Raw genomic sequence first — 14,612 nt, forward strand, 5'->3', positions numbered from 1 at the left:
CATAACCACCCAGTGATTTTCATTATCACTAAAGCATTGGGAGGCTAGCACTGAGGCTCTCTTGCCCCAGGCAGGTGTAGAAGGATGGTCTCTGGCTTCCAAGCATGGGGCCAGCATGGTATCTGAGAGCAGCAGAGAGAAGGGCTCCTCTCTTTGTGGTTTGTGCATGTGCGTGTAAAGGCCCCATTACTAGAGGTCCCCCAGACAAAGGTCATGTTCTTCTTTAAGATTATAAAGGTTCTAAGTTACAGCTTATTCAGAGTCATGTTGACTTCTCCATAGTGAGCTATTATGTAACTTTTTATTTACCGAATGAGCAACCATTATTTGTACTGTTCGAGATCTCTTTCAAATTCTCAGAGCCAGTTTTCTCCTCCCCCGGTGTAAGCTAAATGGCAGGCATATGATGTTCAAGAAATGTCAGAAATTACAAGGCACTTATTACTAAGGGCTAGGACAATAGCCCTCCTTTCCTTATGAGAATAAAGATAGTCCAACTAAACGTATGTAGGGATTAAGGCCTGAGAAGTTTTCTTTTCTTTTCTTTTTTAACTATTAAAAGACAGCTCAGCCTTAGAGATAGGGTGAGGAATGAGGAAGTGAAGACTTGAATCTCTCTAGTGGAACATGGAGGAAGTCATTCATTCTAACCATTCTTCAGTTTGCTCACCTTTAAGGTGAGAGTAACCCCTCACATAATTTTGTGGGAATAAGAAGTTAAAGTGGTTTATACAAAGCTTAATTCCATTTGCCAAAGGGACCCTGTTAAGATTAAGACATTTCAACTTAATATAAGCACAATTAGATTTAAATATTTCCCCCTTTGACTTTCAAAACAGAGAGAGAAGCAGGCAGACATGTTCCCACAAAAGCTATTGCACAGCCAATTCCCACCCCAGAATCTGCTAGAGAATCTTAGCACCACCATGTGAACACATGTATTTGTAAGACATCCCAACATCAGCTCTAGAGTTTCCTTCTCCTTTTTGATACGGGATCAAACAAAGGGGTGTGTCCCCCTCCAGGAGCCACCCTTCTGGACAAACTGGTCTCCAATACCCAGAATCTTACAAAACTTCCAGAATGGGGGCGCCTGGGTGGCTCAGTTGGTTAAGCGACTGCCTTCGGCTCAGGTCATGATCCTGGAGTCCCTGGATCGAGTCCCTGGATCGAGTCCCTGGATCGAGTCCCGCATCGGGCTCCCTGCTCGGCAGGGAGTCTGCTTCTCCCTCTGACCCTCCCCCCTCTCATGTGCTCTCTCTCATTCTCTCTCTCTCAAATAAATAAATAAAATCTTTAAAAAAAAAAAAAAAAACTTCCAGAATGAAGAGCACAAGGTTGGTCGCATTCAACTTAAATGCTTTTATTGACAATGTCTTTGAACAATAAGCAAACAATGCTTAAATTTTTCATTCAAATTCACTTTCCACATGTCGAAAGACCTCAAGGTAGAAAAAAATAAAATAAAAATATAAATATCTGAGAATCCATCTTAATAAATAAATTAAAAACACAATAAAACGTTTTCATGGAAAACTGTTAATGTCAGAACATTCAGACCACCTCAACAATGCATGATCAGTTAACATTACAATGAACATTGATGTTGAAGAAAAACTACAGTACATGGATATAGCTATTTATTTCTATCTACTAGAAAATAAAGTCGTATCTTTTCTTAGTTGAATATTGGTCATTGCTAATCAGAACACACTATTGCCGGGAACACAGTAGTTATTGTTAAAATCAGCTGCACTAGATACAATTTGAAAATATCCAGCACCAGGTTAATTCCAATAATGAACCCAATAGATTAGTTAATGCTATGAGAAGACTAAAGAGAAAGAGATAAGAGACACAGACCCAGGCCTGGCTCAACATGCTACTAACTACCAGCTCTCAGATGTGTCACTGGGAACAATACACACTCCATGCGTTTTGCTACATCTCCGGAAGAGGTAAGGACTTGAGTCCACACGTGGATGCTTTCAAGTCCTTGAGGCCCACAGCCTGGTGTGTTTCACGCACAGGTAAGGTCCTCCCTAGGTCTACGGGAACCCTCGAGGGAAGACGTGTTTCTCCTCTCTCTAATGCACCAACTCGGGCAGTGGCACTCAGGGGTGCCCTCCGCCTCCCCTCCCTGCCTGCTCACAGGGCCAGCAGCGTGGGCGAGCTGAGCGAGTCAGAGGAGGGTTCGTTGCTGCTGCTGCCCTTGCGGTGAGCAGCCGCGCAGCTGGGGAAGGAGTCAGCCTCCGGGTAGGTGAAGACGAAGGAAGACGTGTAGGTAGTGCAGCTGGGAGTACAGGTGACCACGGGGGTGCACAGAGGCTCCAGCTCTGTGGCCATGGGCCCCATCCCCAGGGAGCCACCATGCAGGGGCTCCCAGTCTGCTGCATAGAAGGAACCAGACAGGTCCATGTCTGGCACGGAGCGGGCGGTCTCAGAGCCGCTGGGCCTGGACGATGCTGGGAACAGGAAGTCATCAAAGGGCTCGGCCTTCAGCTCCATGCTGCTGATGCTCTTGACGGGTTCCACGGAGGGCTTGGGCTCTGGGTCATTGAGGAGGGGCAGGGTGAAGGCCTCCTCGGACTCGGGGGTGGCAGCCTCGGGCAGGCCCCCGCTCAGATCTAGGGAAGCCACAGACATCTCTTCAGGGAAGCCCAGGTCATCGGGGATCTTGCAGGCAGGTCGGTGAGCTGCCAGGATGAACTCCAGTTTTTCCTTCTCCTTCAGCAGGTTGGCAATCTCGGTCTGCAAAGCAGACTTCTCATCTTCCAGCTGGTCTGTCTCCTGTATGATACAGAGGGATAGAGCAAAGCATAAGACACGGGCTTACTCAAGGACCCTGTTCCCCGACACCCGGTCTCCAACTTTCCCCCTAAGTTGGAAAAAGGAGTGACCCACGGGATCTACCTACCGCTTGGAGTGTGTCAGTCAGCTCCCTCCTCCGGTTCCGGCACTTGGCTGCGGCCATCTTATTCCTTTCCCTTCGGATTCTCCTTTTCTCTTCTTCTTCTGGGGACAACTAGAAAAATAATTTGCAAAAAGACCAACAGTCAGTAACAAGGTCTGCCATCAGCTCTGTTCATCCGCCCCAGCGAAACTGGCCCCTGCTGCTTCCCAGCTTCCTGGCACCTCCGCTGGGAAGCCATTTCTAACCTGCAGTTGCGGGCTGGGTGTGACTTGCATTTAAAATAAGATCCTCAGCAAGAGAACAAAGAAGAGCCCAGTCTAAAAGCATGAGATAGGAACCTCTTAGGGAAGAAATGATTAGAGTATTTCTTGGGGTGGGACTATCGGAGTCTGGCCTGGGATGGAAATGGCTTAGAGCCAGGGTTCTCCATTGAGGATATGCAGTGAATTCTAGGTAGTTGCTTCACCCTGTCTACTGTGGCCCCTCCTCCACCAGTGCCAACCCACGCCCCTTACTGAGAGAAGGTGCTGAAGAACTCCTCACCTGTTCCACCTTGCCCCTCCGGCCAATGCTCTGAGCTCTGCCTCCCGTCATGGTCTTCACAACTCCAGCCCTGGAGTAAGCCCCAGCCGAGGGGGTCGGGACTCCATAGGGGTGGGGGGCTCTGGTCTGTGATGGGGCCACGGAGGAGACCAGGGTGGGCTGCACCAGCCACTGCAGGTCCGGGCTGGTGGAGATGGCAGTCACCGTCGGGATAAAGTTGGCACTGGAGACGGCCAGATCCGTGCAGAAGTCCTAGAACAAAACAGAAGGGGAAAGCTGACGTGAGTGAGCAGGTTCCGGACACAGGTGGGGCGAGCCGAGTTTCCAGTGCCGCATGCAGCAGGGAGAGAGAGAGAGGAGAAGCACGCCCGGGACTGCTCGGGTCTTTTTCTATGCCCCTCATCCTGGATGGAAGGGCTCCCCGTTCCCTCTCAAGAAATCCGCAACGCAGTGCCTTTCTCCTCCACCCTGCTGCTGCATCCCCGTTATCCCTCCGGCATCACTCGCTTGAAAGGGGGTTTGTTATAAATATCCCTGACGTCTGCGCTGACGCAGGCGCTGCTCCGGAGTCTCCTGAATGAACTCGCTTTTTATCAATGAAACTGCCTTACACACCCGCCGGCTTCACCCTCCTCTCCCGCCCCTCCTCCCTGCTCCAGGCTGCTAGGGGAGGGGGGAATTGCCGCTTTCTGTCGCCTCCCGGAGGAGCCAGGCTCTAGTTCGCGAGTCTTCGCTTGGGACACGTTTTGCCCCAGCGAATGTCAGAGACCAGGCAGAGAGCGCGGTCCGAGGGCAGCTCAGGATGAGCCTGCCGCGGCAGAAGAGAACCAATTTTTACTATGACAGGCGTGCGTGCGCTCTGAACAAGTGCGGGGCTCCCGAGATAGGGCTGCTCCGGCCGGGGCAGCCTCCCACCCCGGTCAAAGGGGTCCGCGACTCGTCTTCCCGAGCGTCCCGCCCCGGTGTCTCCTCCCCGGTGATCCCGGGCCCCGCGGCGGCGCGAAGCCCGCCTCACCTGCGCATTGACGGGAGAGCCCATGCTGGAGAAGGAGTCGGCCGGTGAGTGGTAGTAGGAGAGATTGTCCCCGGCCGGGGAGGCGCTGCTGCAGCGGGAGGAGGACGCCTCGTAGTCGGCGTTGAAGCCAGAGAACATCATGGTCGCGGTGAGTCTGGGCCGGGGCGAGGGGCTGAGGGGCAGAGACAGGTAGGAGCTGCGGGGCAGAGCTGGGTAGGAGCGCGGTCACTGCTCGTTCGCTGCGCCGCCGCCGCCGGCTCTGTCTCGGCTTCTGGGCTGCTCGCTGCAGATGCGGTTGGAGTACGAGGCGCCGCAGCCACCGCTTTTATAACAGCATTCTATGAATGAGCCCCCACACACGTCATGGGCGCTACCATCGCGGCGCTAGGGGGGTGGCGAGAGGACCTGGGCACCTCTGCGGCCTCCTTGCCGCCTCCGCCGCCCTCGCAGCTTCCCGCCTCCCGTCTTGGTGTGTTTCATTTTCTCCTGAGTGTTTAATAATCTAGGTCTTAGGGGTCTCGGGGACCCCCTAAGATGAGGGACTCCGGGCATGGCTCCCCCCACGACCGCAGGGAACGGCCGTGGAAACCTGCTGACGCAGATGTCCTAATATGGACATCCTGTGTAAGGGGGGACGGATTGACGGGAACTGCTTGCCGGCTGCAGCCAACACCGAGGGTGCAGCGCGGGGGGAGGCGGGGGCCGCGGCCGGGGGAGGGGAGGCGGGAAAGGCGAAGAACGCGAGCGAACATTCGCACCTGGTTCAATGCGGACCCTTGTTCCCGGGGCGGGGTGGGGGGATGGGCTGGGAGGGCCTTTTTACTGGTATACGGAACCCCGGAAACGTGCTGGGGCTCAGGTTTGGGAGAAACAGGTACACAGCCCGAGGGCTTAAGCCTCGGCCCCAGAAGGAATGCGCCTCCCCCCACCCCCCGTCTTTCCCAATTCTAGTCGTAATTCTGTGCAAACTGTGGAAGCAGACCCTCAAGCCCCCAGTCTGGAGCAGTATTAGGACTGTTACCGCATTTGGAAGCGGAAAGTCGGGAGATCCAAAATAAGAGAATATGATAACCTACTTTATCTACGATGTTGGGTATTTTAATTTTAATTGTTTTGTTTCGTTTTGTTTTTTCGTTTTTAAGGGAAAAAGGCGCTTTTTTTTTTTTTCTCGGCCATACTTAGGGATATTAGTGTTACTGTCAAATCTGAGACGCTAGCCGGTAAACATTGTGCAGAACCTCCATGCAAGGATGTCTGATGGGTTCGTTTGCCTAGTTCTGAGCTGGGGCCTGGGGAGTGGGATGTGGTTGGGGGGGTGCTATGTGGACAAGGTGGTCAGCTGGGGGTACAGGGTGGAGAGAGCCTTTGGGGGAGCGCAAGTCCGAGCTGGGGAGTTAGATGAGGTTCGGTTCCCCCAGGAAGCTGGGCTTAGTGGCAGCCCACAGCTGGTGATTTTCCAGCGCGGACTTGGAGGGGGGAGGACCGGGGGCGCTGGAAGGATCCTGGCCAGCAGCTACCAGGCGGGAGACCTCGGCCGCTGGGACTTCAGGCGCGGCTCTGTGGCCTGGAAAACGGGGTTGGGGCAGCTAGGTGCTCGAGAGTGCGTTGCGCCCCCAGACGCCCCCAGCCTCCTGCTCTGCTGCAAAGGACACCTGGGGTCACATTGCCCCCGCCTGGGTCCCAGCGCGCCAGCCTCCTCGGGGACGCGAAGTCGCAGATCCCAGCAGAGCCCCTGTGTCCCTTCCCCCACTCTGTCGGGCCAGGGGCTCAACGGTGGACCCCTGGAAAGGGGCGAGGCGGGATTAGGGCAGCGGGCGGATCCCTCGGGGCGCGCAGGGAGCCGGACCGCGGACCTGCCTCCCACCGCCGCACCCCGGAGCCAGGCGATCCTGCTATAGATAGTAACAGGGAAGCGGCTGTTTACAGCAACACTGAGCCGCCGGGGCTTGTCTCCAGGCGACGCCGCGCGGCCGGGCGCGCAGTCTGCCTGGCCAGGCCGCCCTCCCTCCTCGCTCTCCCGGGGCCTCGGCCTCCCCGGCCCGGCTACGGCCACTCCCGCCGCCTGACATCATCCTCCGGGTCCGGGGGCTGCGTGCGGCTCGCGCGCGGCCAGGCGCTAACCTCCATTCTTAGAGATGAGAACCCGGCGGGAGCTGGGAGGGCAGGGAGGCGGGGATTCGTGGAACTGGGCCACTTGCTATTTTTGCATTCCCTGTCACAGGCAGAGGTGAAAACAGAATTTCATCATTGTATGTCACTGGTTTATGTTGGTGGGAATTCAGGCGCTTTTTTTTTTTTTCTTCCTCACTTAAAAAAGGAGAGAGAGAAGGAAAAACACATAATACATAAACACAGACTTTTCGGAGATGCCCTGAATCCTAAAGCAATTCTTCGGCCTTCAGTTCTCCTAATTCTCTCATCTGTCAGGCTATTTCACTGTCCTTGATTATTAAAAAAAAGAAAAGAAAAGAAAAAAAAAGTTATGAGAGCTGAGGGCAAATCCATCTCTCTTCTTATTAGCTGGGACAAAGTAGGTCAAGCTTTGAATCCCTGGGTCTGGCCTTGCCTTCCATTCATAACTGGATCTCAGGCCACTTAAGAGAAAACCTAGAATGATTTCATTGACTTCCCCTTCAGAGTTTGAATCAGCTCAGCCCGACACCTAAAGGGTGTATCAAGATTTTATATCCAGGATTTATCCCATATATCACTTTATCCTGTCTTTGCCAATAAAAGGAAAAGTGACTTTGGATGAACCTGGCTCCTCTCAAATAGCTTAACTCTTTCCTTCCTGGCACCATTATGACCAGAGCGCTGGAGACTTAATAAATCCATCCTCTGAAAAGGACAGAACCATGAATTCATAATTCTTTTATTTATTTGTCAAAGAACTATTGAGAGGGAGCCACTGGGTGGCTCAGTCAGTTGAGCATCTGCCTTTGGTCCGGGTCACGGTCCGGGGGTCCTGGGATTGAGTCCCACATCGGGCTCCCTGCTCAGGGGGGAGTCTGCTCCTCCCTCTGCCCCTCCCCCCGCTTGTGATCTCTCTCTCTCTCTCTCTCAAATAAATAAATAAAATCTTAAAAAAAAAAAAAAGAACTATTGAGAGCCTGCTATGGCCACGCACTCCTATGGGTGCTGGGGGCTGGCACTTACTGCAATGAACAGAGTGGACCAGGCCCTACCCTCCGAGAGACTCCAGTCTTGGCGAGAAGACTGACAAATGAGTAGAGAATTGCAGAGCAGCACCAAGTGCTTGGACAGAGGTAAGACTAGGGTGAGATGGAACACGAGAGGGTTTGGAGAGCAGGATCAGAGGAAGTGACTACAATAGAGATGGAACCTGGAGCCACTGTCCTCTGGGAAATGACATGATAAAGATTGAAATGCCAGAGCCTCCGAATCTGTGATCATCCTGATGTACTCTCACATCTCAATCCATTTCAGGGCTGCAAACTCACATTTTTAATATGGAGCTCACATGGTGTAGCCTTAAAATAGAGGGAAATCAGAACCAACAAGTGAAATTATGTTTGCCATTTGCCAAGGTCAGGGTGACTTTGAGATGTGTGACACAGATGCTGTGTGCCTCTGTGAGCATAGTGCTGCCTCCCAGCAGGGCAGGGATTCTGTGTTCTGGACGAGTCTGAGCGTATAACCAGAACTTATGCAGTTTGTGATTATCTGTGTGCTGAGTTCCTCCTATTTGGGTATCCAAAAGTGAAAAGGAGGGTAGAATCCCGTATCTGATTTTAACTCAAATTGAAAACAAATCTATCTCTCCTCCACAGTTGTTCCTTATCAGATGGAGACTTTTCCTATTTTGCGCTTTTCTGGCATTTGAATTAAGAGATCTGACCCACATCAAGCATTTGTTCAGTAACTCTGAAAGTCAGTGCACATTGTTTAGCCTGGTGTTATTGCAACATTAAGTGAAAGGCTGCTGTCTGTGCCGCCTACGTAAATGCTGCCGCACACAACCCATCCCCAGCATGCAGAAGTAGTTATTTATTTGGGGAAGTGTGGTCTAGCGGTGAAGGGTTGTGGTCAGAGCACGGGACCAGAAGTCAGGAAGATGCAAATAGCAAAATCAACTCCTTCAGGGACTTGGGGAAGTCGCTTCTTAGACTTGTTTAACATCTACACACTTTTGGCCTTTGTCTTTTTCATGTGCTGATACTCACTCAGCACCTAGCACAGTGCCTGGCCCATGGTAGGTGTTCAATAAATATCTCTTGAATGGATGAATGACTGAATGAATGAATGAATACCCTCATCCAAGCAAGGCAAATATTGTCCTTTATGGGTCCTCCTTAGCCATCAATGGATGAGGTTCTTTAAATCTTTGGAAAAGCCAAACAGGCTGAGTCTTTTATTCCTGGGTATGAATAGGCAAAAATTGGGGAAGAGAAAATAACAAGATGTTAGGGCTATTTTCAGCTGGTGCAGGCTCTGTGTCTAAAGAACACCCCAGCGGTTCGTGATGAAAGATCAGACTTGCCCTTGTTACCGAGCCCCGTGATAGAGACAGCCACTGCCCATACATAAATGCCACATTGTCTGCAATGACAATGACCATGTTACCACCACCCTCTAATTTATTCATTCTAAATGTCTGGACCCCCGGAGGAGAAGCATTCCACAATTCCTGCAGGACTCACACACACATGACACCCAAAGGAGGGCTTTAGGGGTCAAGGTTACTCACTCTATGGCTCGGACAGTGAGCAAAAAGACTGAGCCTATTTTAAAATGGTGGAGGCACGGCATTACCACCACACACACACACACACACACACACACACACACACAAACACACACCACTACCGCCACTAATTAGTACTAGGGATTTAGCCTCTTTGGGAAAAACTTGTCCTTCTGAACAACTCTTGGCTCTTTGACAGGAGGTGATGATTCAATGGGATCCCCATCCTTCTGCTAATGTGAGCATTTACACAAAGCTCCATGTAGCCCCTGGGATATACTCCATATACTTCCCCTGGAACTTGGGGAATAGTTATGGTGCCAAAGAAGGACACCTTTTCGACACAAGCTAGCAGCATTTTTCACCACCACCAGCATCATCAGCCGCTCATTGTCAGTCATGCTGAAACTTCCTGCACGGGCAGACAAGCAAGTCCCCTCCAGGCTCTCAGCTCCTTGGATGTCCTGAGCTGAACTTCTGCAGCTCGGGTGGGACTCAGCTGCTGGAATTCCGAAAGAACCCCATCTACGTCACTAAACCTATAGGATGACAACACACCCTGATGAAAACCTGCAACTGCAGGACTCCCACCAATGGGAAAATTCTCCGAGTCTGCGTGGGTAGGGCCAGGGATGGCCAGAATGGGCTGGCACATGACGTGCTCCAAGGTGTTAAGACATCTCAAGCATAGTTTACGCCACTTTATCCACCACCTTGCTCAACAAGAAAGATCTTTAAGAGAGACAGTATTAAATTGTGATGCCAAGAAAAAAATCCCAATCTAAACCAGAAAAATCCTGACTAGTATGTAGGAATTCAGAGTTATGCTGCCTTCTGATCTACAGATTAGAGTCTCACTCTCAGCTATGAACATTTTTTGTCTTAGTTTAGTATTTGATTGTGTCCTACAAGAAAACTTCCAGTTGCAACTCCCAGCTGAGATCTGATTTTCCCCACTGATATTTTACCTGGGGTGTCAGTGAGTTAGAGATCACTGGTAAAATCCCAGAAATGACTCTACTGAAGAGTTCCACCTTCACACTCTGGCCCACCCAAGACTGAGAGGTAATCAATTAAGACAGGGACAGATCGAAAGGTGGAAGTCTACTCTCCCCCTTAGTGGGGCTCTTAATTAAATCATAACACTAAACACTAAATCATAAATCCTTCCAAACCTGCTTAGTGGCCAAGTTAAGAATTACACTTAGAAAAAAAAAATCTACATTCTTTACTGAGGTCTGCCAAGTATATGACCCAGCCCCTGCCTAGCCCTCCAACCTCATCTTGACCCACTTTCCCTCATTTACTCCACTCCAGCCACACTGGCCTTCTTTCTGTTCCTCAAATATGCCAAGCTGGGTCTGTAGCTGGGACATTCTACCCGTTGTTCCCTCTCCCCCCCCGCCATATTGACATGTTGACTCTTCCTTAATGTCTGCTCAAATATCAATTCTCCAGGAAGCCCATTCTGTCCCCCATCCAATGGGGCATTCCTCAGTCACTTTCTGTCACATTACCTGGTTTTATTTTCTACCTAGGACTTATCACCATGTTACCCTGTTTGTTCATTTATATACTTTTTCATTGCCTTCCTCGACTAGGCCATAATCTCCACAAAAGCAGGAACCTTATCTGTCTTTGTCAGTAGGAGACTATCCTCAGTGTCTAGCGTCTTGACACGAGAAGGCACTTAATAAATGTTTGTGGAAAGAATGGACATTAAACAGAAAGCTCATCCTCTATTGTCCATGTGGCTGAAAAGACAGTATGGATTCTCTTTTTGGATAAAGGGCCTTGATGGGTGACTTCTTACCTGTACCCTCCACAAGCGAGTGGAACCAAAATCCTGATCAGCACCTTCTTTATCAGGCATAATAATTTAGATGCATATAAAACCCATGGACACACCCTTTCTGGGAACTGTACAGACCCATCACATTTGCTGTCTAAATGCTTCTATTACCTGTCCTACAAGAGGGTATGGGTGCTATAGTTTTAAATCCACAATCACCCCTTCCAGAAACAGTGATCAGCACAACGAGATATTCTGTCTAGGGCAGGTTGTCCCCCAAATCCTTTCTTTTTCACAAACACAAGTTAATTCTACAAGCAACTTTTTAGAAAATATTTGGGCATTTAAAAAAAAAAAAGAAGAAATATTTGTGTATAAAGGTTAAAAACCTAACTTTTTGTTGTTGTTGTTGTTTAAAAGTACTGGGAATGGGGCCAAATAAAATTTTTATGGCCCCTATACTAAAATGATTATGGTACCCTCCCAAGCAGTTCAAAATAAGAACAATATTAAACTGCAAAATAAAATTTTATTTAAAAAATAAAACTTAACACTATGCTGAAATAAGGCCTGTATGTGAATTCATGAGGGAGGGAGCAATCTCTGGTTCCCCCAGGAACCGTGCCTTGCCCGAGAACAAGCCCCCAATAAATAGAATGACGGCTACAGTTTTCCCAGTTTTTTCTTGAATGCCCCTTACCCCCATCCCTGCCCCAGTCCTGGCCCCAGCATGTGCTTACTTGGCTTCTTGGGCAATCCAGCCATGATTGGGCATGTAGCAAGGGCCAGGTCAGTATTTGTTGAGTATTAGACTTGCACTGGACAGGCCTGGAGTATCACATACCACAGGATCACCTGAGGCCTGGATGCAGGGCTTACCTACATCAGCCCTATCTGGGCTGGAGCTGATATTCAAGGTTACATCAGAGTGCCACGTGTTCCTGCCCAGTTCAGATTGCTTAGCTCGGTGGATGGTATCAGAACCCACAGGATTCTTCATTTGCATCGTCTGGCACAATCATTCTATTCCTTCCTCCAGATTAATCAGGTGGTTTGGAATAAACTGTGGGTAAGCTATCCAGAGGGTATGGGTGAAGAATCTTCGTTTTCCCTGTGAATGGGACACTTCACGGTAGGTGGGGCTTGGGGGGTTCCTTTGCTACTATAACTTTGCCTATCCAAGTCAAGTTTTTTGAACCAGGGCTTCATCCAGCTGGTGTCTGTCTGAACTTGGAACTTGGAAAAGAGTGAAGCAGGGGGTTGTGAAATAGGCGGGGGAGATGGAGAAAACCTGGTGTTCTTCAAATAGCACTCCACTCATTGGCCTGCCTGCCAGATCAGCAGGCTCACCAGACGGCAGCTCCAAGCCACAGTGAATATTTTGACACTCCTTACCCATTTCTGGCCCGTGTGGTAAAATGACCAGAGAAGTACATAAAATAAATAAATAAATAAATAATAATAATGGAGAACTCCGAAGAGTTTCAAATGAAGTGATTTTGGATTGTATGTTTAGATAAGAGCGGCCCTGTGGGGTTTATATCACACATCTGGTTTGAGATTAATTTAGTTGTAGTCTTATCAGAGATCTCTATCCTGCTTTCTATTTTTCCATTGGTTTCAGAATCCCCTCCAGGGAAGAAAGGGGTTTCACATGCCTCAAATTGTTATTATCTTGCATAAGAGCCAGAAAAAACAACTACCTGTGGGTACTAGGTAAGACCTCTACAAAGTTCATTTTTTCATAATCAGATTGTACAGGGACGATTATCCTATTCTTTATTCATCGTTCAGTATCTTTCCTGAGCATCTACTATGTGCCAGTCCCTGGAATCCGCGGTACACGGACAAGCTTCCTATTAAAGTGAAGTTCACAGTCTAGTAATATAATAAACAAGAAAACAAACAAAAATATCAGATAAAAGTGAGTGCTGGGCAGGTCATTAAAATGGAGGGATGTGTTGTGAGCATTCGGATTAGGTGGAAGGAGGTGACTTTCGTCATGAGAAGTGCGTGACAAGAAGGAACCAGGCATGGGAAGGACAAAGAGCAGAGCATTCTGGGCAGAGGAAATGCTTCCCAGTGTGAAGTTAAGTACTGGGAAACATAACGGTTGATTCTCCCGAGCCTCTGAACCCAACAACCCTCTGTCCTTGCAATGTGCACCCTCAAGCTCTAGTGTCTGAGCTGCCACCAAACCATCTCTCCCTCCCCCAGACAAGAGACACCAAATTTTGGATCAGTGCTACCAAATTTGGAAATGTCCCAGCTATTCCCAGTTTACTTTCCTCCCTAGTTGTCACTATGCTTCAGACAGGGTATGGACAGTTCTATTTCATTTTTATGCAATAACGACCCGTATGGATCCTTCTTATAAATGGCTCCACACCAGAATTGGTGGTTGGTAAGATCTTTCTCAACAGCTTAAAGTCTTCATTGAAAGCATTGGAGCACAGTGACGTAAATACCCAAAACCAGGCTCTGAGGTCTTCCAGGACCCTTTTTCAGAGGAATTTGAAAACAGGCACATTCCATTTTGCCCTCTGTTAGAGAGCTACTGACAATAAACAGAATTCAGCTTAGAATATGTGCTGTAAAAACAGCAGAGCACTGAACCAGCCCTGCATTCTCACCCAGGGCAACACTTCACTGGATTCTGCTGATATTCACACAGGGTTTAAGCAAAAACATTTGGGAAGTTTATGGGGAATGAACGTCTCAAAGCGTTAATTCCTTGAATTCTTTGTTATTTTGACTACACTGAAGACTGTTCCACAAGCCATTATCAGAATCCACCCATCTTCAGTTCCCGTAAATATTATGTCTACCCAGAACTATGTGAACTATTTCGTCGCTGGAATATGAACCAGGCTGTGAGACTTGCTAATGGGAAGGAAATAAGAGGAGCATTGAAACCTGAAGGAGAGAAAGTTCAGTAGCAAAGGGGAAAGTGGACTACAGGATTATGTATGTTTTGGGGAAAGAAGATAGCTCAACCCTCAGGGATGGATTATTCAGCCTGGGTTTGATTATTTAAATCCAGCGGCAAATGTATACTGACACATTCCTGGATGACTTTCATGGTAACAAGTTAAAAGAAGCTGAGTTCAGCTCTCAGAGGTCATTCTTGTTGTAGTTGGTATTCATTGTTCCGGGCAATGGAGAGCTAGGGAAACTGAGGCAGTGACTGTCAGTGATTTCCTGGGAAGGAGCCAATTAGGCAGCTGCTGCTATGTGTTCTGGAGCTGAGACTGAATTCAGTCCGGTGGCAAAGCTCTGATGCAGGGACCATCTCCCATCTTTGGCAGTCCTGGCCTCCAGCACATTTGTGAAAAAGCATTGTAACCTGGAAGGCACGAATTACATGTGAGTTACTAGCGTTAAACATATGTTCTCTGCTCCCGTCTCCCACACTCTCCTCCTCAGTTAAACCTACTCTCCAGATTTCAAACTTGAAATTGTCGGGTCCTCACGCAAAACTTCCCTGAGAACCCAGGCTTTGCATTTATAGCACTTAACACCGTTTCTAATAATAAACACTCAATTACAAAGCAGTCGGGCTAATATCTAAAAGATAAGTTCCACCAGGGTTGGGATCTTTGTTTTGTTCACTGATGGACCCCCAAACACCTACAGAAGGCCT

General features: G+C 49.0%; 1 protein-coding gene across 1 annotated transcript; it reads right to left on the reverse strand.

Moving 5' to 3' along the window:
- Nucleotides 1–1,288: 1,288 nt before the first annotated feature.
- FOS (Fos proto-oncogene, AP-1 transcription factor subunit) lies at nucleotides 1,289–4,777 on the reverse strand. The gene is made up of 4 exons (XM_021679578.2): nucleotides 4,473–4,777; nucleotides 3,458–3,709; nucleotides 2,918–3,025; nucleotides 1,289–2,790 (listed from the first exon to the last, which is right to left on the reverse strand). The coding sequence occupies exons 1-4, from the start codon at nucleotides 4,611–4,613 to the stop codon at nucleotides 2,149–2,151; spliced, it is 1,143 nt and encodes a 380-aa protein (XP_021535253.1). The 5' UTR covers nucleotides 4,614–4,777; the 3' UTR covers nucleotides 1,289–2,148.
- Between the last annotated feature and the right edge of the window lie 9,835 nt (nucleotides 4,778–14,612).

This window comes from Neomonachus schauinslandi, chromosome 9, assembly GCF_002201575.2.
Source record: "Neomonachus schauinslandi chromosome 9, ASM220157v2, whole genome shotgun sequence".
NCBI lineage: Eukaryota > Metazoa > Chordata > Mammalia > Carnivora > Phocidae > Neomonachus > Neomonachus schauinslandi.